This window comes from Harpia harpyja, chromosome 7 (genome assembly GCF_026419915.1).
Source record: "Harpia harpyja isolate bHarHar1 chromosome 7, bHarHar1 primary haplotype, whole genome shotgun sequence".
NCBI classification, from domain to species: domain Eukaryota; kingdom Metazoa; phylum Chordata; class Aves; order Accipitriformes; family Accipitridae; genus Harpia; species Harpia harpyja.
This window is the reverse complement of record NC_068946.1, coordinates 1,591,178-1,614,225: the sequence shown is the minus strand read 5'-3', so window position 1 is coordinate 1,614,225 and position 23,048 is coordinate 1,591,178. Positions and strand designations below refer to the sequence as shown.

Here is a 23,048-nt window from a genome sequence, read left to right as displayed (position 1 = left end):
TTCCAGGGAGGCACTTGCAGAGGTTGAGAACTTGATCCCACATGCCTTGACTCCCTCTTCGGTGGCTTAATTACAGGCTCAGTATTTCCTGCCTTTATGTGCTGCTGGACAGTGATGCTTCCACGGTTCAGGGATGTGACGACGGAGTGGTACTCCTCCTTTTCTGGTGTGTTTCAGTTGCTCATATGTTTTGCAGTTCTTCCCAGAACTGGCCAGCTCCACGTGCAGATACTCCACCGCATGCTGTGCTGCCGCAATTACCATCTTAGGGTCAGCCCGTCTGCTCCAATGGAATTATAGTGTTTCAGCCTGAACTGTAGCCTCTCATCAGTGGACTGCCCACTTGCTTCTAGCCTACTGCAATTGCAAAGGAAAAAACACGTTAGCAAAAATCCTAGGAAATTCCCTAGTTAAAAATATTGCCTTTTACTAATATATGTAACGGGAGAGGAGAACTCGCGTAATTACTTTACTGTGGTTCAGCTGGCAAGTGATAACTTCCTGCTGTTTAACAACAGTATTGCTGGTAATACTCTGTCCGCTCTCTTCTACCTCCGGAACATTTATTTTGTTTTCCAGCTCTTCCGATATCAAAGGTTCCTTATGGATAACAACAGAAGCAAGCCATTCTATAAGGGATAGTAATATGCAAAACATCGTTCAGCGATGCTGCTGGGCCTTAGTTTGTGATACCTTGTTCTATTTATGGAGTAGAGTGAGTGTGTGTGAAAAACATGGGCTTAAGTTCTCAGGGTTTCATACAACCTCCTCTTTTCTCATTTTGATCTGTGAGATTTCACACCCCCTGTTTGGGTTTAAAAGCTCCACTCAGATAAAACCACAGAGTTTCAGGTGATTTCTAGCTAAGACAGGACCTCATTCTGAAGCAGAGCTGTCGAGCCTTGTGCAGCGGCCCTGCAAAACAGTTGGTGAATTTGAGCTGAATTCTGGGTTTTCCCAGAGCTATCTGAGTGTCTTCAACCAAACAATTCTAAAATATGAAAGAGGGATATCTGTGAGATACAGCTATGAAATAAAATAGAGTATTTGTGTAGTCCTGGAGTTTGCCAGATTGTATTTCCAGGGTGACTTAATTTCACTGATTGCTGCTGTGTAAATTAATGGTACTGGGAGGTTAGTGGGCTGCTGCTTATTCAAACCATTAAAAACTATATGCTATATACCCAGACTGTTCAGTGGCTTCAAATCAACAGCTGAACATTGATGATTCATCTCGGGTTTGTTTTCCAGACAATTTCCGTGGGAGCCGTTATCACTTTCGGTCTAGGTGTATCCCCTCTCCTGCCCCTCCGGGTGCTGGCTTGGCTAGTCACCTTTCTTAGCTAATTTGGGGTCAGTAAGGCCAAGACAAGTGCTTTAATCTCAACAACAGTCAACAGCTTTAGTCAGCCTCCATGTTCCTAGAGGTTCCCTGAGGTAAAACAGAAGTTATATTAGCTTGACTAAACTCAGTAGAGTTTTTCAGCCCACATGAAGAACAGGTTTTTTTGTTGTTTTTTCTTGCAGAGTCCAAACTACCTCAAATGGCTTCCTGTGACGTTACCGCCGTATATCAGGCCTTTGCTATTACGAGTCGAGCTCAAGGGGAGGTAATCGAAGGCATCTAGAAAGTACCGGTTATCGAGAAAGAGTCTAGTTAGGGAAGAGTAGGGGCTTCGGTGGGGTCTCCCTTCCCCTCCCAATCACTGAAGAGTAAATTCAGCACCTCCAGGTGGTTCTTTGAAAAACTTCAGATACCTGAATAAGTGCAACCGATTTTGAGGGGAGTGTCTACAGTGAAAAAAGAGCAATCACACACACTCCCCAAATCCCTTTGCATGCGAGAGGTCTTCGATTTGATTCATGTGGCATACATTGGTGGTTCCTGACTGGCTTTTCTCATCGTCCTTTACTTTGGCATGAGACCTAACCTTGGCGGTCCTCCTGCATTCTGGCAGATGGAGGGTTAATAGCAAGCGTACGGTTTTACACGGCCACTGTGGAAACACTGCTTATGGCCGGACCCAGATCTGTAGGTGTTCCTCCCCGATGTAGCCCTGGCCACAGGAGTTCACGCCTTCGCAGCCCCGGGGCCAGCGTGGGGCAGGGCAGGGGAAGGGCTCCGGCGCTCGAAGGCCACCGAGAACCTGCAGCAAAGCACAGCAGCTCGTCTTTTAGATGTGGGGAGCTGGAAAACCCGCTGCTCCGTGCTGTGAAATGGCTAGCTCGTGCTGGGGGGGGTTCAGCTCTTGGCTGCGTTCAGTAACACGTTTTAGTGATCTGAGACTCATTTGCCCGAGGAAATTCCTCCATTGCCTTTCTTTTTGCCCTTAGAAAAGGGAACTGTGTTTATTGTGGGAGAAGCCCTGCTTATGGTAGAGAAGGCAACTGGGAGATGAAGAGCCAGGGGAAGGCTGGGGTGGAGGTGTTTAACCGGTGAGTGATGAGAAGTGATGGGATTGAGTGCGACTGGCTCGGCAGGCTGTGGGGACTGAAGAGTGAGTGGGGAGTGAGCCAGGGCTTTGCCAGCGAGGAGACCCGGTGCCGGCTACAGCGGAGGTGGGAAGGAGGGAGGAGAGAGACGGCGCACGAGGAGCGGGGACCGAGGCTCGTCCTGGCAAGGGGACAGGCACGGAGGACTTGAGAGGTTTGCAAGCTCAGGAATGTATACTGGGGCAAGACAGGGAAAAGATGCTAAGGTTGATGGGCAAGGAACCTGGGATTTGGAGAAAAAAAACCCTGAGTCCTGGAAGTCAGGGCTGCCTGGCAAAATGCTTGGAACTGGGGCTCAGAGGCAGGGCTGGGTAACTGGGAATTAACTAGGTGGCATGGAGTGAAATCCATGGAAATGGGCAAAAGATTTGTGTTTACTGCCCTGCAGTCCTCTTGAGTGCCTGAATATACATCATTTACCCTCTCCTCTACCACAAAGTCTCTGAGACTCGAGAGCAGAGAGCCTGAGAGCTGCTGAGGGGACGGGGACTTGCTGCTGCCGCTGCACTTGCACGGCTGCCGGGTTTGCTGTGGTGCATCACGAAACCTCCCGCAGCGGTGAGCCACGTGCACGACGTGTAAAAACACAAGGAGGGATTGCTACTGTTAGAGTTTGCTTCAAAAACAAAACGAACAAGATGAAAATGAAACAAATGACTGAGAATTAGCTCACATAAACCAGAATTTGCTAACGTAATATTAACAAGAGCGCCAGCAGAAAATGTCTTGCAATGCAGTTTTTGACTTGTGAATTGCTTATTGGTTTGGACAGGGGAGCTCTCTTTCATTTACCGAACCTGAGTAGATAGATCTGCTCTAGAAATTAACTGGGGCAGTGTGGCAAAGGACGTTGCCTGTGCAACTCCTGCTTTATTTACTCAGGAAACTGGAATGCGAGGCATGAACAAGGCAGGGTTTTTCTCCAAGAGGAAGGATGATGTTTTGTGGCCAAGACAGTTGAATTGAAAACTAAACTCCATCACTGCTTCTGCTACTGTGTTCTGGGGGAGTCACTGAAGCCAAACTTGCCTGAAGTGGTCACTAATTGCATATGCCTCATTATCGTCGTCTGAATGCCCAACTCGAGACCTGGGACTCTAATCCGCAGAGCTGCCGCCAGTGTCAGGTGAGATGGGGCTCTGCTCCGGGTACTGAACGTGAGCGGTAACCTGAAAACATAGGAACATGCAAGAATACTCCAGGTTGCAGTGTCCATCTCTTTGTCTTATTTCTTGAGCTATAAAGCGAGTTTATTAGGAATGCCTCACAAGAGTATTGTGAAACTAACGGACAATTTGGGTGCATGGTGTTGCCGTGTGTAGTATTTGTTTAAAATCCTTTTGTGCGTTATTCCAATGCAGCTCTTTGACCTTCTACGCTTTACTGTTATTAGAGACAGAGCCTATCCATTTAGCTAAATACTGAAGTCTAATTGGTAAGCAACTGCTAGAGTGTTCCCAAGCAGGGGATTAATGAAAGTGAACACAGGGAGGGTTGTTCCTCTCACCAGTTCTGTCCCAAATGCACCCATGTTCTGGGAGAAAATGCAGTATTTCAGTGAAGCTTCAGTGCCATGTTTTGATTAGGAAGGAAGAATCCAAATACTAATGAAATGATTTTCCCTTCGTCCATTTTAATACACATAGCTTGACAAAACAGGGTTAGTGCTGGAGGTGAGAGGCCAGGGTATGTCTACTGGGACCGGTGCAGAGAGGTGGGAGCTCTCTTGGTGATGCTGCAGGCTGCCTGGCTGGGCGGCCAGTCCGGGCTGGTGCCGGAGGGTCGCAGCGCCCATGCTGGCATGGTCCCGATGCTCCGCGGGTGTTCGGAGCTGGCGAGCGAGAGTCTCGGCTGACGACGTCGCTCCAAGATCTCTCAGCCTGACCTTATACTTGATTTGTTGCTGTCATCGCCGTGTTTTAATTTTTCCTTTCCTTTGTTCCTACCTTTTCTTTTTTCTCTGTCTTGAAATAGATGGGAAAGTATTATCGTATCCCATGAGATTTTGAGAGAATTAATTGCTAGTAAAAGCATGTTAAGAGCTTTTGATGACTGAAGTAATTTGCAATGACACAGGGTCTGGTAGGGGTGGAGGGAAATCTAAGTCTAGGGAAAAAAGGAGTTTCTGTAATAAGGAGGCCCACTTATGAGCAGAGTATAGTCTTGCCATACTTAGGACTCAAAGGGCTCTTCCTCGTTTTGGTGGTGTCCTGGGTAATTTTAAAAATGTGCTTGCTTGAGTGAGTTGCAAAATGGATCATCACAGACGTTGGTATGGAATGCTGAGCGTCTTTTCTGTTTCCGTGTCATCGAACTTCCTTGACTGTCTTAAGAAGGAAGAAGTGCTAAGTCTGTTCCTGGTAAAACACTGCTTTTCCTTAGACCACAACCCTTTAATTAACCCTTTTTTTCCACACCTGGACTTTAAAGTGTTTGGGGGGTTTTTTTTGGAAGGATTCCTCTTTTGCACACTAGCCAGATTTTATTTCACCTTCAACCACACGGATCCTCTAGTGTCAGTGAATTTCTAGTGTTGTAGTTATATAAATGAAAGCATCATTCGTTATAGCATTTTTAAAAATATAACTTCACAGCACTGTGGAAAGTGAACTGCTTTGAAAGTTTGCTAAAAAAAAGGAATGCAATTTTTTATTTATAATAAAAAATGATCCTGCGTGAAAGGATAAAATAGATAATGTGAAGATGGAGCCTTGTCATTAAAATCGGTATAGATTGGAGAAGTTATCTGCTTTGATTAATTAAGCTGGTGTGGCTACTAGAACTGCGTGTTTGTCTCCATAACAGTTGCAATTCTGAGCCTGTTACTCATGGACAACTCTGATGCATGTCCTTGGAGGTTCTGCTCACCAGGAACTTCAGATTGTGACCAAGAGTGGATTTTAGTCTTGTCATAGGTCTCTATTAATTGTATATACCATCCAGCTTTCTCCTTTCTATTTCTTGTTTGGAATCCTGCATTGCAAATAATTCTCTTTTCTTTCTTTCTTTCTTCTTTCTGTAGCTATCGTTTAATATCAGATGACCCATGTATTTCTTCTTCTCCTGTTCTACAGATTGCCGATGACCTGGGAAATGAGAAATTCTGTATTGATGCTAGCCAGAGTGGAGCTGGGAACTGGCTGAAGTACATCCGCGTGGCCTGTTCCTGTGATGAACAGAATCTAGCCGTGTGTCACGTTAACGACCAGGTAATGACTTTGGCAATTACTAGGCTGCTGTGCTCACCTCACCACTTCAACAGATGCTGGGGTGGGTTGGCCAGAGGATGGTTTATAGTGGCAGCACCGAATGGAAGCGACTGAGGGATTCGTCTGTTCAGCAGCACTGCTGCGGGGTCCCTGAAATGATCTAAAACCCCTGGACTCGTGTGATCTTCCAGTCCCTGACTCCTTTTGTGGTGGGAAGATTGTGTGAAACGTTAACGCCTGGTGTGAAACACAGGTTACGTTAACAGAACACAACGAGACAAATGGAAACCAGTGGTGGGTATTTCGTTCCCATCAAAACTATAGAAAGTTCATGGTACCGGTTGACAGTGCTGGGTAGGGAGCGCGATTCCAAGCTGTAAACTCAGTTGTTGTCTGTATTTAAGAGGGGAGTGAGAATGGGAGATGGTTTGGGAGTCTGCTGAGGAGGAGGAAAAGTAAAAACCTAATAGGCATATTACAGAAGTGCTGGTGGAGCGGTCTCTAGGTGGGGGGGGTGGGCGAGGGATGTTACATGGAATTAATAGGATTTTGATAACGTTAGCTAATGTTTGTAAAGTTCTTTGAAGCTTAAACCCCAAAATGGATTCAAGATGAGCAATCCAAGTTGGGAGTTTTACAAACCTCAAATTGAGTACAATTCAAATATAAGTTACTGTTTCAGACCTAACTTAAATGAGAAATGCAGTCTTAATGTTATTACCAGTTAGCAAACAGGAGGCATATTTGGATGCAGACAAAAAATGAGCTGAGGATGGAAAACTACACTTCTAATAAAAACATTTAAAAATCTGTAGCTGACAGGGAAGCTAGAGTGAATCTGAAGCAAGCTGGCTCACGTAAAACGAGAATAGCTCAGGGTGCGCCAAAATGTGAGCCCACTTTGTGAACTTAGTTCCTGTTTTAAAGTGCTTTTAAATAACTTAACTTTGGATGCAGAAAAAAAACCCAACCCCAAAATATCACAAATGGTCATGATTTAAGCAATCTAGAAGAGATAGAAGGACAAAGCTCTAAATTTCAGCCTGCTTAGTTAAAATAAGCAGCTGATTGCTTCAGTGCCCACTCGCCACTACTCACAAGTGCTCTTACAACAAGGAGTATTCTAACCAAGAGCCAACATTTATCATCAACTCCTTGTCTTACAACGTGAGCTGCTGGGTGCTTTCTGTGACACACACAAGGCTGCTCTTGTGTCTCAGCTTCACAGAATGACAGGATAAATATCTTGGGGGCCATTACATTTTCCCTCACCTGTTACGGAGCTCTTTCACCGTCCTTCATTCTGCGCAGAAAATACTGGTGTGCAGGAGTCTGTGCCTGACCCGGCTTCCCTTCTGTGCATCTTACAGCTTGTCTGAGCACACATTATTAGGCTAAGGGATCTAGGACTAAAGGCTAGTCCTTTTTAGACTCCCGGAAGATTGAACAGGACCAACGCAGCTGCGTATGCTATCTAATACTTTCCAGCACTTTGCACCTAACTATAGCTTTAGCCAGCTAGGTATGTTCACTTCTTAATGGTACAGTTTTGCTCAATGGTCTACGTAGGTGACTCTTGCCTAGCATTCGTCCTTGCAAAAGGGTAGTGAAGCTCGTACCGCAAATTTTTACCAGCAGGAGTGGAAAAGCACAAATATTAAAGGAATAGAAAAACCAAATATTTTGAATTCGGGTTTCTTAAAAAAAGTCTTAGACTGGGGAAAGAAACTGAGTTCATACAGGTTTTTTTTTACATGAATGCCCATTTCTTCTTTTTAAGATGTTAACTTGTACACTGCTGGCTTTCCCCAGGTTCGTAGAAATGCTTAGATTAAGGACTACATACATATACAAAATTGGCCAGAAACCTGAAGGCTGTATCACATTTTATTCTAAGCCCAGTCCACTGCATGTCCTTCTGTCCTTGTCCCTCATCTGGAGATTTTTGGTTGTGCATATTTTTAGCACATGCAGCAATCTGATTGGAAAGAACAGCTGTTTATCATACACGCTCATCTTTTCTTTATTTTTTTCTCTGTAATGACCACTCTTTTACAACTTCTTAATAAATACATTTACTAAAAGTCACATAAAAGGGAGTGGTAGCAAGCAAATGCTTCTGCAGGAGGAAGAAAATAAAAAGGTGCAGAATATAACGAAACAGTAGCAAAGCAAAATGTTTTCTCCCCCTCAGCCTTCTTTCCGGAAAGATTGAAGAGTCTTAGGTCAGGCCAGCTGGTGGGAATGAAAAAATCCAGTGTAAAAAGCAGCAGATGATGGTGATTGATAACTAGAGGCACTGGATGCTTTGGGGGGGAGGAGCAAAGTCAGAGTAAGGATATACTATTTCCTAAGCTATTGATTATGACAGCCTATGGACTCATTTGAACGGCGGCAGTATTTACAGCAATCAGTGGCACATTAAAACCTTTGTGGAGTCTTGTATTATTATTTATAGAGGAGACAATTTAACCATGTTTGTTCTGGAATTTCCTGTTCGTTCCAAGTTTTCTCTCACATTGCTGCTACACAAAACCAAGTCTCACTACTTTCTCTCCTGGAAAGATTCTGGCGTTAGTTGGTGGTTACTTCTTTTATTAAAACTGATAACAATTCTTTTGGATTGTGAAGATTCAAAGGATAAAGGTGGCTGTGAGTGTACTTGGTGGTCACGAAAACTAAGAGAGTAAGATGCAAATATAAATAGAAGAGAAAAATGTCAAACAGTCCATAAGCATGTATGTCTGCGAGCTGATCCCTGTTCTCATCAAACTCAGCAAATTCATAATTCAGAAGTAGCCAAGGGGCCTTTTGGATACAAACCCCCTGTATTGGAACTCTTAGGCACTCAAAATAAAATTACTAGATTGCAAAATCAAGTCCTTCATCCTGGTCCTAAGAAACACTGGACTGCTAAATACCAAAGCAAAAGTGGCATACATTTTCAAAGATACCGTAGTTAGACCTAGTTGGAGGGTACAAAATGTTTTTACACTTCATTACTTTTTATTTAGCTGATGTCGGTGCGAGTTCCATACTAATAAAAAGCAGGGGGGTGTGCTACGGATCGTCTTCCTGCGGATACCGCTGAGTGTGAGCAGTTTTGTTCATGTGATTGCTTCACTGAAGTCAAGGGGATTGAGCTGGATTCCTCGCAGAAGTGTATGTTTGTGGCCAGGGCCATTGTATGCTTTAAAAATGAATCCTCTCATTTTCCCTGTGGGATATATTTAGAAAACTAAAGTTGCGTCGACTTCAAACTTTCCTTCTTGTGCACAAAGCCCCACGCACGGTTTGTTCGAGGGGAGATTCTGCTGGGTGCCAGTGCTCTGAGCATCCTGCGTGAGAGAAAGGAGAGGTCTCAGAAAGCAGAGAGAGATCTCAGGCCCTTACGAGAGTGACTCCTAAAGCCGGAAACATGTTATAAATTTTCAGAGTGACTAAGCATTGCTGATTTCTACCTAGTCCTATCTCCTAACGCTGCTGGGTTTAACTTTATTTAATTTCATGTGGCTAGCAGGGTACTTTTTTTTTTCCATAACAGGGACTCAAAAAAGAGGGAGAAAGGCTTTCTCATTCCCGTTCAGTAGGCATGCAAGGATTTGGGGTTTGTTTGTAAGTACGTAAAGAAAAGCAAAGCTTTTGCATTAAAAGTTTACCCACAAAATAACTAAGCAGCATCGTGATGATAAGAGCCAGGACAAGCTTTTAATCAAAACCATTTGCTTTTCAGGAAAAAAATAAACATGTTTACATGGGGAGATGGTGCTTTGTCCCGTCCCCCCCCCGTTCTGCTCTTCTTTACAGTCCTGTAACTTGGGAACATTCCCAGGAATGTACAGAGAATTTTCCTGGATTTTTAGTGAAGTACTTGACAGCAGAATCTGGACCTCTGAAAGGGTTTTTTTTTCCCCAATTTACAGATTAAAATGCTGCTATTTAGAAAGAGATTAGTTGAGACATTTCATTAACTATTTTTCAATTGTGAAACCAATTTCCAAATGTAAAATAACATTAGCCAGTTTTCTCTATATATGTGTTTTTGATAGGTATTTGAAAAAAATAGAAGATCCTTGATTGACTGAGATAATTGTGTTTCTAAAGGAGGACTGGAAAAGAATGGTAGAAAAATGATACGATTTGCTAAATGCCTCTGGAAAATGATACATGACTTCTGCTTGATTTTTTCATGTTGCTACTGCTGCCTTCATGGGGCAAATACTTCAGCAGTTTAGCTGTTCTTATTCAGGAGACTGTAATATTAAACAGAGTATATGTAATAAATGTAATAGCCATGAGCTTGCTCTCAGGATAGCTGCCACTTTTGTTTGTGTTACATATATTGGAAAAAAGAAGGACTAACAGGAGCTACAGTGATGGAAAAAATCGGGCCTCTGTTTAAGAAGCCAGTCTTACACGTGTGTGTATAATAGAGATTTTTGTATGTATTTTACATACGTATTCAGTGACTCTGGTCAGGATTCCTAGGTATGTAATACAACGCCTTAAAAAGAGGAAATAAAAAGCAATGTGGCTCAGTTGAAACAAAGGGAAGGCGATTCCAAAGGAGGAAAACATCTGAACAAAAGCAAAATGTGCAGCCCCATTCTGGCCAGAAATGCACGAGGCCAAACTTTTACGTGTTCACTCCTCCTTGAGCCAGCCAGACACATGTATAGGTCTGATAGTTGTCTTAGACGAACAGTAGGGAGAAATATTTGCCTCCTTATTTCATTGGATTGCTAGTGTAGTTAACTATTTGCAAGACAAGAATGGAAAGCAACCGCTTTTTAGCTCATTTTGAATTGTCTTTGTCCGTCACTTCTGCTGCACGCTGATGCAATTAGCGGGTGTGTTTTTGATCTTTAGGTAAACACTGCAGCTGTTTTCTCAGTTCTCTAATGCTCTTTTTCCCCCAAAGTACAAACGCGTTGCAGCAATGAGGCGAAGATAAATAGTAGACATAACTCATCCAGCAGGTAAACAGTGCTGTTTCTTATGAAAGATCCCTAAATAATGAGGTAATACGCGGACGTACTTTTCTCACTTGACGTGTTTCATCTCCACCTATTGCCTTGATATTGGAAACAGTTAAACAATTACCGCATTGTTTCTGAGCCGTGTCTGTCTCAAGAACACTTTTTCTGGGAGAAAAGATGTACAGCTTTGATTACTTTGTGCTCTGCTCTGAGTGAGATCAGCCCCAGAATGTGATTGCGTGTCGCGGTTCTGCATTATCGATACTTTCAGTAATTGTACCAAATTGCTTGGTTATATGCTGCAAAATGTTATAGCTGGAGCCAGCTTTCTATTACACCGAGTTTACATCCACAGAAGCAGTTACAGAGCAGATCTGTATATCAAGCCCAGACGGGAAAAGGATTCCTCTGGGGTTTTTTTGCTTTCCTTTTTTTTCTTCTTTCTTTAGTGCCCCGTGCCTAGAATAATTTTGATAAAAATCAAGAAATGTAGTACTTTCAATCATCTGTGAGAGCACTACCCAAACCCTAGTTATATTGTTAACTATTTTGTGGTAGATAAAACTGGCTGGTAATTAGGAGAGGTGCCCCTTTTGTTGTGAGAAAGAAGAAATAATGGTGTGTGGAATTTTAATATAAATGATGAACATAAATGATTTATGAATGTAAACGTTCTGATGGATTAGTAAACCTGATCTTTTTCGGCGCACAACAAATAAAAAAGGAAAGGACACACAGCAGTAGTTTTAATTAATTCCGACCATCAGTAGCATGATTGCAAGATGAAGTTAATTATTATAATGAAATGTTTGATGAAATTAATGTGACTCCAGCAGAATCCAACTTTTCCCTAATCATTAATGGAGCTGGTACTATATTTCTTGAAAGACTGTAACAGACGTGTTTTTATATACAGGAGGCTACTTTGTTCTGAGAACAAACAGGAGAAGAAAGGAGTTACTGACTGGGATACAGGGGCAACATTAGCCATTTGGTATTGTAATTAATTTAGTACTATAATTCTGAAGGATTTTCCCAATGTAAAATTTGTGAATGTATCTATGAACTAGGCATAGTAACCTTTTAGATTGTGGTTTGTATTTTAGTGCTGATTTGGTTTTGGGTTACTAGCTGAAAGAGAAATGTCTGTTAGTAGCTATTTTGAGTTCTTTTCTTTTTTCTCTTAGCTAGCTGCCAGTGACGGCACATTCTGAGTTCTGTTTTTCCGAGTCAAGCCCTAAGCTCTGTGCTTATTCCTAGTCTTTGTTTTGGTTTTTTTGGGCAGGTTTGCCATTAAACTCAGGGTGGTTTAGTCCTGGGAAAGGCTCTTCTCGTTGAACAAGCAGGCAGGAAAGAGGGCTGAGGTGCAAATGAAAAAAAAAAATGAGAGAAAAGGGGAGTTTTATACCACTTGTAGTTTGCAGGGGGATCCACAGAAATGAACTATCCGAGCCGCGTCAAAGAGTTAAGTGCAGTCTCTCGGAAATACGTTCACCTCCTTATGTTTATACCTAAGCAGGCATCTTGCTGCCCGTTTTGCGCTGCTCGGGATTGTTCGGCTGAGGATCTCAAAGCGCTGCACAGCGAGATGCTCGGCTCCTTCCAGCTGCCCGGGTTCACTTTTTCTGGTTGTGTATCGGCTGGATGGCACGCGGGATGAGGCCGAGATGCGTCTTCGGCGGAAACCCCGGCCACAAACCGGTGGGAAGTGACGATGAGAATTACGCCAAGGATTCTGGCACGCGGAAGGGCGGGCGTCTGGGCAGGTGGGGACATCTTGCCTATCGCAAGCAGTTGCATTTCATTTCTCTTCTTAAGCGTTTGGGTTTGCGGCCGTGCCACCGCTGCCGCTTCGGAGTTCCCACGGAGGGATTCCAGGGCCTTTTCCGCGGGGCGGCCTTGGCCTGTTTGCACCCAAGAGCGGGGGCCGCGCAAGAGGGTCCAATTTGCGGATGGCGTTGCGGGGAGGTCGGGAGCACGCTTCGGCGAGGAGAAGCGGAGGCAGCTGCCGAGATGGAACACGTGGTGCTGACCGTATTTTACCAAAAGGGTCTTGTAAAGGCCGCCCCGCAGTAAGCGGGGGCCGTCTTCCTTCCCTTCCCTTCCTTTCCCTTCCCTCGCCGATGGCGATCGCCGCTCTCTCCAGCCCGGACCCCGGGCGCTGCCGCCGGGCTGCCGCAGCCCCCCCCCAGCCCGGGCGGGAACCGGCGGCCGCCGCCGTTCCAGCCCCGACTTCCCTTCCCTTTGATCGGCGCGGCCACCTCCCTTCCCCGCGCCCGCCGAGGGAGGCTCCGAGCCGGCAGGACGAACCGGCCGGCCCGCGGGGGACGCCTTACTATCGCCGCGACGCCCCGGAGCCGCCTCGCCTCGCCGGGAGCAGACAGGTCAGGCGTCCCGTGTGTGTCGTCGTCCCCCCCCACCCCCGGTCCTTTCCCTGCCTGGACCCGCTCCGCTCCGCCGGGACCGGCCCCACGGGTGTCAGCGCCGTCGGCGGGCGGAGCCTGCCCCCTGCTGGGACACGGGGGGGGGGGGGGGGGGGGCCGCCGCCTTCGCCGTGGATGCCCGCGAGTGGCGTCGCGGCGGCAGCGCCGGTTTTCGCCGGGTCCGGGGCTGTCCGCCGTCGGAGAAGCCCGCACCCTGCCCTGCCCGGGGGCTCGGGGTAGGGGGCCGTAAGCGGAGGGAAGACGGTTTCTGGGAGAGATCGCTGTTTTTTTACTTAACGCAGGGAGCGTTAGTCTGTCGGGGGAGGTTCCCCAGCTCAGAGGCTGCGGGAGAAGTTGTGAGCGGCAGCCGGAGCGAGCGAGGCCGCAGCTCGCCGCCACCCCGGGCGGCTTCGGCTCGGGGGAGGCAGCGGGCGAAGCCCCGGGGGGGGGCCGGGCACCTGCTGCTCCCGGCGGGCTCGGGGGCCCGAGGCTTCCCTCCTTCCTTCCTCCCGCTTCCCTGCGAAGGAAGGAAGGAAAGGAGGAGGAAAGGAGGCGCCGGGAAGAAAACAGGCATCGCAGTGGCACCGTTACCGCAGCCCACGCTGGCGTTGTGGAGTTCTGTGCCTGCCTTCCCTCCGCACGGTAGACCGGCAGGGACCGAGCGGCAGCTCGCTTAGGGAATCGTTCTGGGTAAATTGTAGTCGCTGTCCTGAAAAAGAGTTTCATGTGGTGCTGTTAAAGGCAGCACTAATAAAACTTTGCAGTTACTATTATCTGTTGAGTTCCCACGGTGCTCTTGCTAGAAGAGGACAGGATCCGGCGTATTCCACAAATTTGGAAAACATATGGGAGACACCGAGTCTCTTGGATTTCGTGTAGTTCTGATCCTCCTCTTTGCCGGTCACGCGAACTCCCGTCCTGCTGTTGATTTCCTTCTGCCGCCGTTTTCCGCGGTTTTCCTTGCGGAGGTCTTCACGAAATGCCCTCCCGGTTGCAGTTACTGGGCTCGCTCTCCATGCCCAGAGCTGCCCCAGCCACCACATTGCGTGGTACCCACGAGCAGGGTTCGACTGTGAATACGATTTAGTCATCAGTCGTTACAGGGAACCGGCAAGCTCTCTGCCTGCCGATACAAATAAGCCACTGTCAGCTCTCCGCTCCTCCCCGCGAACTCTGCCGTCTTGTCAGAAGGAATGAGGCCGTTGGGGTCCACTGGCACGTAACCCAGTTGTCACTGGATGTACTGCCATGGTGTCTGGTTTGGGGGTAGAACAGCAAAGATGAGCGTGTCGTGTGTATGGACACGCACGCTAATATGTCGATGCCTTGCAACGTTACGCTTCGTTGCACCTTGGATAAAGGGGGGTTCTTTCTCATTGTAATATTTTGCAAGAAATGCATCCTTAGAGTGCGAGAACTCATTTGGGGTCAGGAAACCAGCGTAAGGCCTAGGTATCCTTTGAACTGTGGTCTACGCACTTTAAATGGCAATGTGAATGGGGCGCACGGCTGGTATGTGGTCTCTGCCCGTGTCTGAAGTCCGTTTCTGCTTCTGGGTCTGTCCTCCGGTGTAATGGCAAAGGTACGGTAGGTGAACGGTGCTGTATGCGGTACATTCCGGAAGGTCCAGGTTCTGGGCTTAGACAGGAACTCTGAATGGGGATAAACCGCTCACCTGGAATGGTTCAGATCTTGTCTCTAGGGGTCAGGTCCTCAGGCTCTAGGTGAGAGTAATCTACCAAATAATTCTACGAAGGCATGCTAATTCAGCTCTCTAATCATCAGGCCGATTTCAGCTTAGAGAAGCAGAGACTTAAATGCGTCAATTCCATCAGTTTAATCTTCCCTTCGCTATAACAAATACACGAAGCTTACAGGAGGTAGGGAAAACAATGGGGAGATTTTGTGTCATTTGAACGAGAGAGGCTGTTACCGTAAATACTACTTTATTGCCCAAGCCGCGTGAAATGCTGACACACATAGTGTAAAATAAAGGCAGAAAAAAAGAGCTCTCAGCAGCAATTATCACACAAATCAAGTGACAGCCTCCCCTATTAGCTGGAGTAATTTGAGTTATTGGTTAAAATGTAAAATGCAAGTCTTTGCATATTTAACATGTCTCTCAATTTTTGTTTCTGATTCCCAGATCTATTATAAAGTTATTAAAGAAATTGAGCCAGGAGAAGAGCTCTTGGTGTATTTGAAGGAAGGTGGTTATTCACTTGGGAACATGGCGCCCAGCATGGAAGGTAAGGCCTCGTTTTGCTAGATAGGACCTTTTTGCACTTCTCCCCAGCAAACCTAGGAATGTTGAGAACCTCAGTTAGTGCTGAACTGGGACGAAAACCTGATCCGGTACCTGCCCCTTCTGTAACTGTTAATATTTTATGCTTCATTTCACTCTTTCTCTGGTGAGAGTAGCTGTCTTAGTCAACGATAGCGAGCGAGTTTTTATTAACCTCAAGGCATGCAAATTCTCTTTGCTTCTTCTCTTTGAGGAACATTGCGGTTTTGAATATGATGGGAGGTGCCTTTTTAATCCCCAGGGTCACCGTGTTTCTTTGGGTGTAATGAAAATGGGCCAAACCATTCCAAGGCTTGCAAAACACTGGTCTTTAGAGCTTGAGGTTACATGGAAAAGGGGGATCCAGGCAGAGGATGGAAGAGTCATTGCTTGAATTATTATTGCTAGAATATAGACACCTCTGAAACCCTGCAGTGATGCAGCAAAGGCCAAAAGCGTGATTATTTTTAAAAGAAAGGTCACTTTTTTATTACTGCAATGTCTCTCCTGCCTTGCAGTGAGTTGGTATTACCGGACAAGGTGCATAGCTCAAATAGGCTCACAGAGGGAGAAGTTTCCTTGACCATGTATTGCGTGTGGAGCAACCTGAAAGGCTAAGCCTTGTTGACTTCTTCGTGTAGTAACATCACCATTTTCCTCTAAATCTCTTGCTGTTAATTACTGAAGTTCAATCATCACACAGACTGTCTAAAAGACCGTGATGCTTTCCAGGTTAAGTGGGCGTTTTCTGGTAAGCTAGGGCAAGGAGCAATGCGCTAAGGTTTTTTGATTCTCTTCCTACACCAGAAAGGTGCTATGTGAAATTCAAGAGGACGTGTAGAGAGGGATGGGAAAAGAGAAAGACAAGAGAAGACTTTCGAGTCCTCCTTCCTTCTTCATGGTGCACAAAGGTGGCTATAAAGTACTTACCGTTTTAGTAAGAAGCAGCACGGAGCTTTCTGCTTGTCATTCTGTTAGACTGTTGGAAGCTTTGGGTTCAGTTGTAGTTTCCCAAAGAACAGAAATGTGTGGTACTGCAGAGTAAGAGCAGCCAGAATTCCTACGGTAAGATTACAGATCTGATTCAGGGGTTTGGGAAGAGGCCGTTGCAAGGCGGTTAGGAGGTGTCATTCCCTGGGGACAGGTTGCTGCTCACCTGCTCTTGGCAGGGTCCTTGCATGCTTCTCTGTAGTAGCTGTTGCTGGCTCTTGTCAGCGACAGGAGAGCAGGTTAGCGGGACACGTGGCCTGAAATATTCCAGCAACCTGAGAGTGTCACCAGGATTTTTTTTCCCTTTGTTAGAGTGCTTTTCTCAACGTTCATCTGAGACTCTGACTAACGTTTGGTATCCCACCTCTTTCACTGCGAGTGACAGAGCCTGTCAATACAAACACCTTGTGCAGTGGAAGTGATCTCTTAGGAAAACTAGGAAAGATGTGCTACACCATTCCCCAAAATATTATAAAAACAAGGCAGCAGCACAGACGTACCTAGAGTAATCAAAAATGGTACAGATTCTTACTTTAAAACGGTTGTTTGCAAGTCCCGAGATGAGTACAAAACCCTATCGTAACAGAGCATTGCAGAAACCTAACCTCATGTGAAGTACACTGTGATCCTGAAATGAAACAAAGATCAGTCTGGACTGGCAAAGTTCTGCTCTGTTTTCTAGGGCTCTTAGTTTCCTTGACATGTGGTGACAGTGAAAGTTAGAGAATGATGTAAAAGGTACATGAATTTTCTCAAGTGAAGAGATTATTAGGGCATATTACTTATGTCTTTTTCTGTTCATTCATTGAATGTGCAGCCTGTTGCAAGTTTCACATTATTGTTTGATGACTATTTTCTAGAAATATATTCTCATCTACCAGTCGTTTTTAAACTGTTAGTTGGAAATACTGTTCTACATAATTAATCGGTGACATTTGAGTCGTCTCACCTGGACATCCTACAATGCATTTGTTTTCTTTTACCTGTGTATGAATATAGTTTTCAGATTCAAATTCGCAGTGAAACTCTTTAAGAGTGTACATACGATATGCACAATTAGTTTGAATTACTTCTGAAAAAATTGCTAGTTTGAGGATTAGTGCTGCTGAAAGCTCTTTTGCGGAAGGTCCGTGGGTGAAGTGGATGAACAGGCAGTGCGGTAGCTGCTGTCTCACTGAGATGTCAGGTCTGGGATTATTTTTTCAGTGTTCTCCCCCCAAAAGTTGATAATTTTCTTGAGACCAACAGACAGAGATGAATAGTTTCTGTACTCACAATGGCGGAGTAACACATAGCTTTTTTTTTTTTTTTTGATGCCAGGGAGAAATCAGAAAGAAAACTCACCACTGTTTTGCATTTCTGTTTCTGATAGGCTTTTATTTGAACAAGCAAAAAGTGCTCCTTGTTTTCCATCTTTGTCATTATGTAACATTTATCTGTATCTTCCTGGTAACGTCTAGTGCTTTTGCCACATAATTGCTTTCAAATTATAATAGGCCGACATTAAATATTTGACTTCTTAATACTTTTTACTTTCAGTAATGCTATCTTCCCGCTGCCTCGCACCCCCGTTTTGATTCTGATTTAACAAGAAAGAAAATGCAAAATTGTTCCACACAAAGATAATTATCATAAAAATCTTTTATCCAAACCCCAGCCAAACACAGCAGACCCCTTATCACTGCAGGAATTTTGAGTAGGGCACTTGAACTCCTTTGAGATTCAAGTCTGGTAGATTAGCATGTAGATGCCACATAATTGTGTTCCCCTTGGTTTCTCTGAAAGCTATTAGGCACTGATTTATTTTTCTGTTACATTCCTGCTTTGTCCTGAGTGTTACTGATGGAACTTAAGATAGGCACATATAACCATAGATTTGACAAACAAGACATAGAGAACAGGCAGCAATTTTTTTGTAGCTGGATTTTTCTTTTCTTTTTATCCCCTTCTCCCTGTAAGATACTGAAGGAGTAACCTTTTTAGAAGGGCAGTATTTTCATTTGCGGTGCTTAAAGAAAGAAGAAAACTTTAATGAGAACTTGTTTTGAAGGGCAGTATTTTTACTTTTGGTGCTTAAAGAAGGAAAAAAAACACTTTAATGAACCTGAAGTCTACAAACTGGGTGTCTGATACAAAGACACAAAATAGATACCAGGTCTTATTAGTTCAGTCCTGAGCCTCCTTTGTTACTTAGGCTTAATTTTTGCGGGGTGATGGTCTGGCCCTTAGTCTACAGGTCAGTTCCTTTCCCTGCAGCGGTATTTATTGAGAAGTCTGATCTCTAAGCTTCTAAAGCTCAAAACGGGAACGCCGGAGGAATGGGTGTTGCGTATTGATATGATATAATCAGCTACTCTACCAGCCAGCCAGTTCTTCCTCTGTTTAACCTGTCTGAGCATCCAAATAGTATTTGCAAGCAGTGGCAACATGCATGACACGTGACTACAAGGCTTTTAATCATGTTTTTGTCAGTTCTTTAATTCTTCTTTTAAACAAAAATTTATTTTTCCAAACCCAAATATTCTGAAGCGCATGCATTTCTTTTCTTATCATCCATCTTTTCTACCTACGAAAAAGCTGTTGTGTTTGATGATGGAAGAGGAACGTTGCTGTTACTGAAGCACGAGCCTGTACAATATAGGCAGGTTTTTTTTTCAACTTAGTGACATGCAAGGGCTAGAGCTGTAAAATCTGTGTAGCTCTGAAAGTATGCAAATGCAAAAGCAAAAAATCCACATGCCTCAGCTGAGCTGTCTTGTTTCTCACGTTTCTTAATAGAAGTCTGATAGGGGCAGCTCCTCCGCTTGTGTAAGCGTAGCTCAGCCAGCTTCTGCCGACTGCGGATCATTGTGTGTAATTTGTGTGAGATGTGTAATTCTGCTGACAGAGAGTGAGGAGAATTAGAAGCAAAATCTCTTCTCTAACAGTTACTACTGAGGCTATCTGTCTGTCTGCTCTGCAATCTCATAGGAAGGACAAAAACATGTTACTCTTCTTGATAACAACAGGTAGTGCTCTATCAGGTTGTATACTGTGGGAGGGGGTGCTTGCGAGTTGTCCCTCTTTAGCCAGGTATGTAGTAAATTATTCTCCAGGGTTAGTTTTCCAAACTCGAAGTGGATTTCTGGTTCCCAGCAGATAGTTTGGGTGAAATAAGACACTATTAATCGTGTATATCTCAAGCTGAAGTAGGAGGAATTTAGTTTGGATTGGCAGAAGATATTTTGATGCATTTTATCTGAAGTCAAAAAAAGAAAAGGAAAAAAAAAAAAAAATCTGTTTCCTCCATTCCAAGTTTTCAGGTCTGGGGAATTGCCAGTTTGAGCTTGAGAGATGCTGGGAGTTTCGTAGGAGCTTCTTAAGAGGTGAAGGTACCTGGGGGTTCCCAGTCCGGAGGGCTTTCAGTCGCTTCTACAAAAAAGCCCTGTCACCTTGAGCCATCACTGTATTTACAAAAGAGCAAAGAGGAGAAACGTTTGAGTTGCAGGGTGAATTCTGAGGTAGATGGACACCTTGCCAGAGCAGTTCCACGTTATCTGGAGTTAGTGAGGGATTTATCCTGTTACTCCACAGTTCAGTGGACTGCATGAGTCAGATGAACTTCTATCCCACGTACGTCTCTGGGAGTCGAAACAGAACAAAAGTAAGGTCATGTTTATTAGTGCTAGTGACACTTTTGAGTACAGCTTGACGTCTGAGACTATGAAAACTGAACGTTGTAGCAGATAAACGCTTGTTTCAGAGCTAACGGGAATTCGTTAATAATGAGGAGAGGCGGCACGACGAGATTATTACCTCAGCCCATGCAGTGCGTGCGTTCAGGACACTTGATGCTGTCAGGCTTCTCTCTTCTCACCCGAGTTATGGACGTGGGGTGAGCGAAAAGGTACCTAAACACACCTAATCACAGCCCTTGCCCCCCTCTCACTTGCTGCTTTCATGCTAAGAATGTTTTCGGTCCATAAACATGTGCAGATGAAATCTTAAATTTTGCTAGGTAACATTGTATGCTTCATGCTGTTGTTACAAGTAAAATGCAGTAACAAGACATGTCACGATACCACAATTCTTCCCCCCTAGCCCTAAAAAGTAGTTTGGATTCTTTTAATGGTAAGTTGTACACAGTCTCTCGATACTGCTAGGTACTTTTTTATATCCTGCTTTCCAGGTTCCCCTCCCCAGAGACAAAAAACACATGAGACACACATTGGGACTGTTCTACAAAATGCTAGTAAACAGAATTTCTCTAAGGAGCAGAGCAGGGCCTGATCCACTTCACTGTGAGGCTGCTGCTGATAGCAATTTCAGAGTATGCGATCTGTCAAAACTAGTTGAAGTGGGAAAGATATGGGTATTTTCTTCCCTTAGGTCTCCTTTTTTAGTGAAAATCCCTTTCCCCCCTCCAAAGGAAGATGTTGACCTGCTGGATTTTATTTCTTTTGACATCCCTCTCTTCTCCACTTCAGGAAATCCTATAGCATCTCTGCGTTTTATTCATTCCGTGTGTAAACGGGGTATAGTACCACTAGACATGCTGCTTGGATAAATAGCAAGGCTTCGCTGACGGTGTCTCGGTGATATTTTCTTTTTTAGCTGTGTTTGACTTTTTCCAGTTTGTGGGCATGTCGATACTTTCTGTGTAGGTGTGGAGCACTTTGGGTTTCATCTGCCTACATAGCTTGCTGTAACAGCTTATGGGATCTTGTCTGTCTTAGTCACCGCAGAAGCAAGTCGCAGACTCCCCAGCGTGCAGGGGCACAGGTCGAAAACCACAGCCTGAGTTTAAATAGGCTGTATTGAGAGAAAGGAGATTACTGCCCGAGTGCAGGCAGGGAAGCGGCGGTCACTGGGTGTGACACTGCCTGCGCTTGTGCTTGTACTCGTGTCACACTTTGAACAAAAGTAACCCTGATTTATATAAAACACAATCTCAGGCCTTAAAGCACGGTCTAAGTGGTAGTCATTGTGCAAAACTTTGGGCAAACAAGTGCGTGGGGGTTTGCCGTAAGATTGCAGCTTCTGAAAACGGCTCCAGGCAGAGAAGCAGCCACGAAGATGCGAGTGCCGCCCGCATCTTCCCCCGCCGTCCCCTTTCCCCGGCGCCCGGGGATGGATCACTCCATCACGACATTGGCTTTTGGCTGCATCTCTTAGGGTATTTCCACTCTTCCTTCTGAGCTTATGCATTTTACCACAAGCTTTCCTTTCGAAAGTAAAGTTATCAGAAGAAGAGAATAGAACTTAATACGAAAGAGAGCCCCGGAGTCCGGAGGAAGAGGGTAGAGGAGGACAGGGAAATGCTGCACCGGGAACTAAGTGGTGGCCGGAAAGCTTCTGTTTCAAGCTGCCTGCCGGGTGGAGAAAGCCGGAGCTATCCCGACTCCCAACTCCCTCGCAGAGGTTGTTCTCCTGGAAAATTTACAGCTCTGAGCTGATTGTTTGGCTTGGCACTATAGTCAGGATGCTGCCTTGTAAACTTAATAATAGCTGCCCTTTTTTTAATTTGTTTGACCTTGACTACAATAATTTATTATGTGCATTAGATCTTTTTTTTTTTTAAAAAAAAAAAAAAACAACAAACCGGCACAACAACAAAGAATTTGCCTCCCTTTTCTTTCTTCCATGGTACTCCGGTTTTGAACTCCTCGGGTTTGATGGCGCACTGCGCTTCTGCAGTTGTGCGGGATGAGTTAAGAGGATAACATTAGAAAGACATTTTCTTAGAAAGGAGCTTCTCCAGGTTTGTGCTGTGGCAATTTGCTTTTCCCACTCTCTGTCTTTATATGAGTGTGGTTTGTTCCTTTTTTCCCTGGCAGCCCTTTTTGAGGAAAAGCTCATTCGTATTTTCAAAAAACCTCATTGCAGACAAACGCAGTACTCCAAAATAGCCCCAGTGTTTTGTGTATCTACTAATTCTCATAGGTCTCTATGTCTCAGCAGAGGCCAGGACACAAAGAAAACAAGATCTCTCCTGGTTGTGCGATTTATTTTTTTTTCTTGATGCTTAAAGTGAAAGCAATCTGCTGGCACAGCCTACCTTGGTTTCTCTCCCCTGTCACTTGCAAATTTCCTCTTAGTTTGTTCGCTTGTTTGACAGATCCTCACAGAATATTACGTTTTCTTTACAAGCCCAGCGTTGGGTAAAATAATTAGACTTGCTTGAACTTCCTGATCCACAAGTCAAAATCGTCTTCTATGTCTGTTGTAGAAGAGCACACGTTTCGCTGCGAGGACTGTGATGAACTTTTTCAGTCAAAGCTGGACCTGCGGCGACACAAGAAGTACGCCTGCAACGCTGTCAGCTCCCTGTACGAGACCCTGAACGACGAGATCAAGCAAGAAGGTCTTGGAGATGGACAGGTCTATGAGTGCAAAGACTGTGAGAGGATGTTCCCCAACAAATACAGGTACCAGAAAATTGCCAGACCCTCCTCTGGCCTGCCCCTCTCCATAACTCCGGCGCAGCCCTGTCCAATGGTGGGAAACGTGGGACCGAGGTGGGCGCTGGGCAGCTCAGGACGGCGATGGGGATATACCTTTCCTTTTCCTCATAGGGTTAAGGAATGCCATTTTTAGGATCCTTCAATGGCATTAGCTACTGGGCAGCATTTTATTTCGCCTTGATTTCATAGGCTGCGATGCTTTCCGTGACTTTGTTGGCAGAAGCATC

The 23,048-nt window shown here is 45.0% G+C and overlaps 1 protein-coding gene across 3 annotated transcripts in view; it reads left to right on the top strand.

The window, feature by feature from the left end:
* Positions 1 to 23,048, top strand: part of PRDM16 (PR/SET domain 16) — a 343,965-nt gene that overhangs the window by 286,575 nt on the left and 34,342 nt on the right. For all 3 annotated transcript variants that reach the window (XM_052793070.1, XM_052793069.1, XM_052793068.1), the window contains exons 4-6: positions 5,568 to 5,702; positions 15,251 to 15,353; positions 22,587 to 22,785. In XM_052793070.1, coding sequence (XP_052649030.1) covers positions 5,568 to 5,702; positions 15,251 to 15,353; positions 22,587 to 22,785 — 437 coding nt within the window. The remainder of the gene's footprint in view (positions 1 to 5,567; positions 5,703 to 15,250; positions 15,354 to 22,586; positions 22,786 to 23,048) is intronic.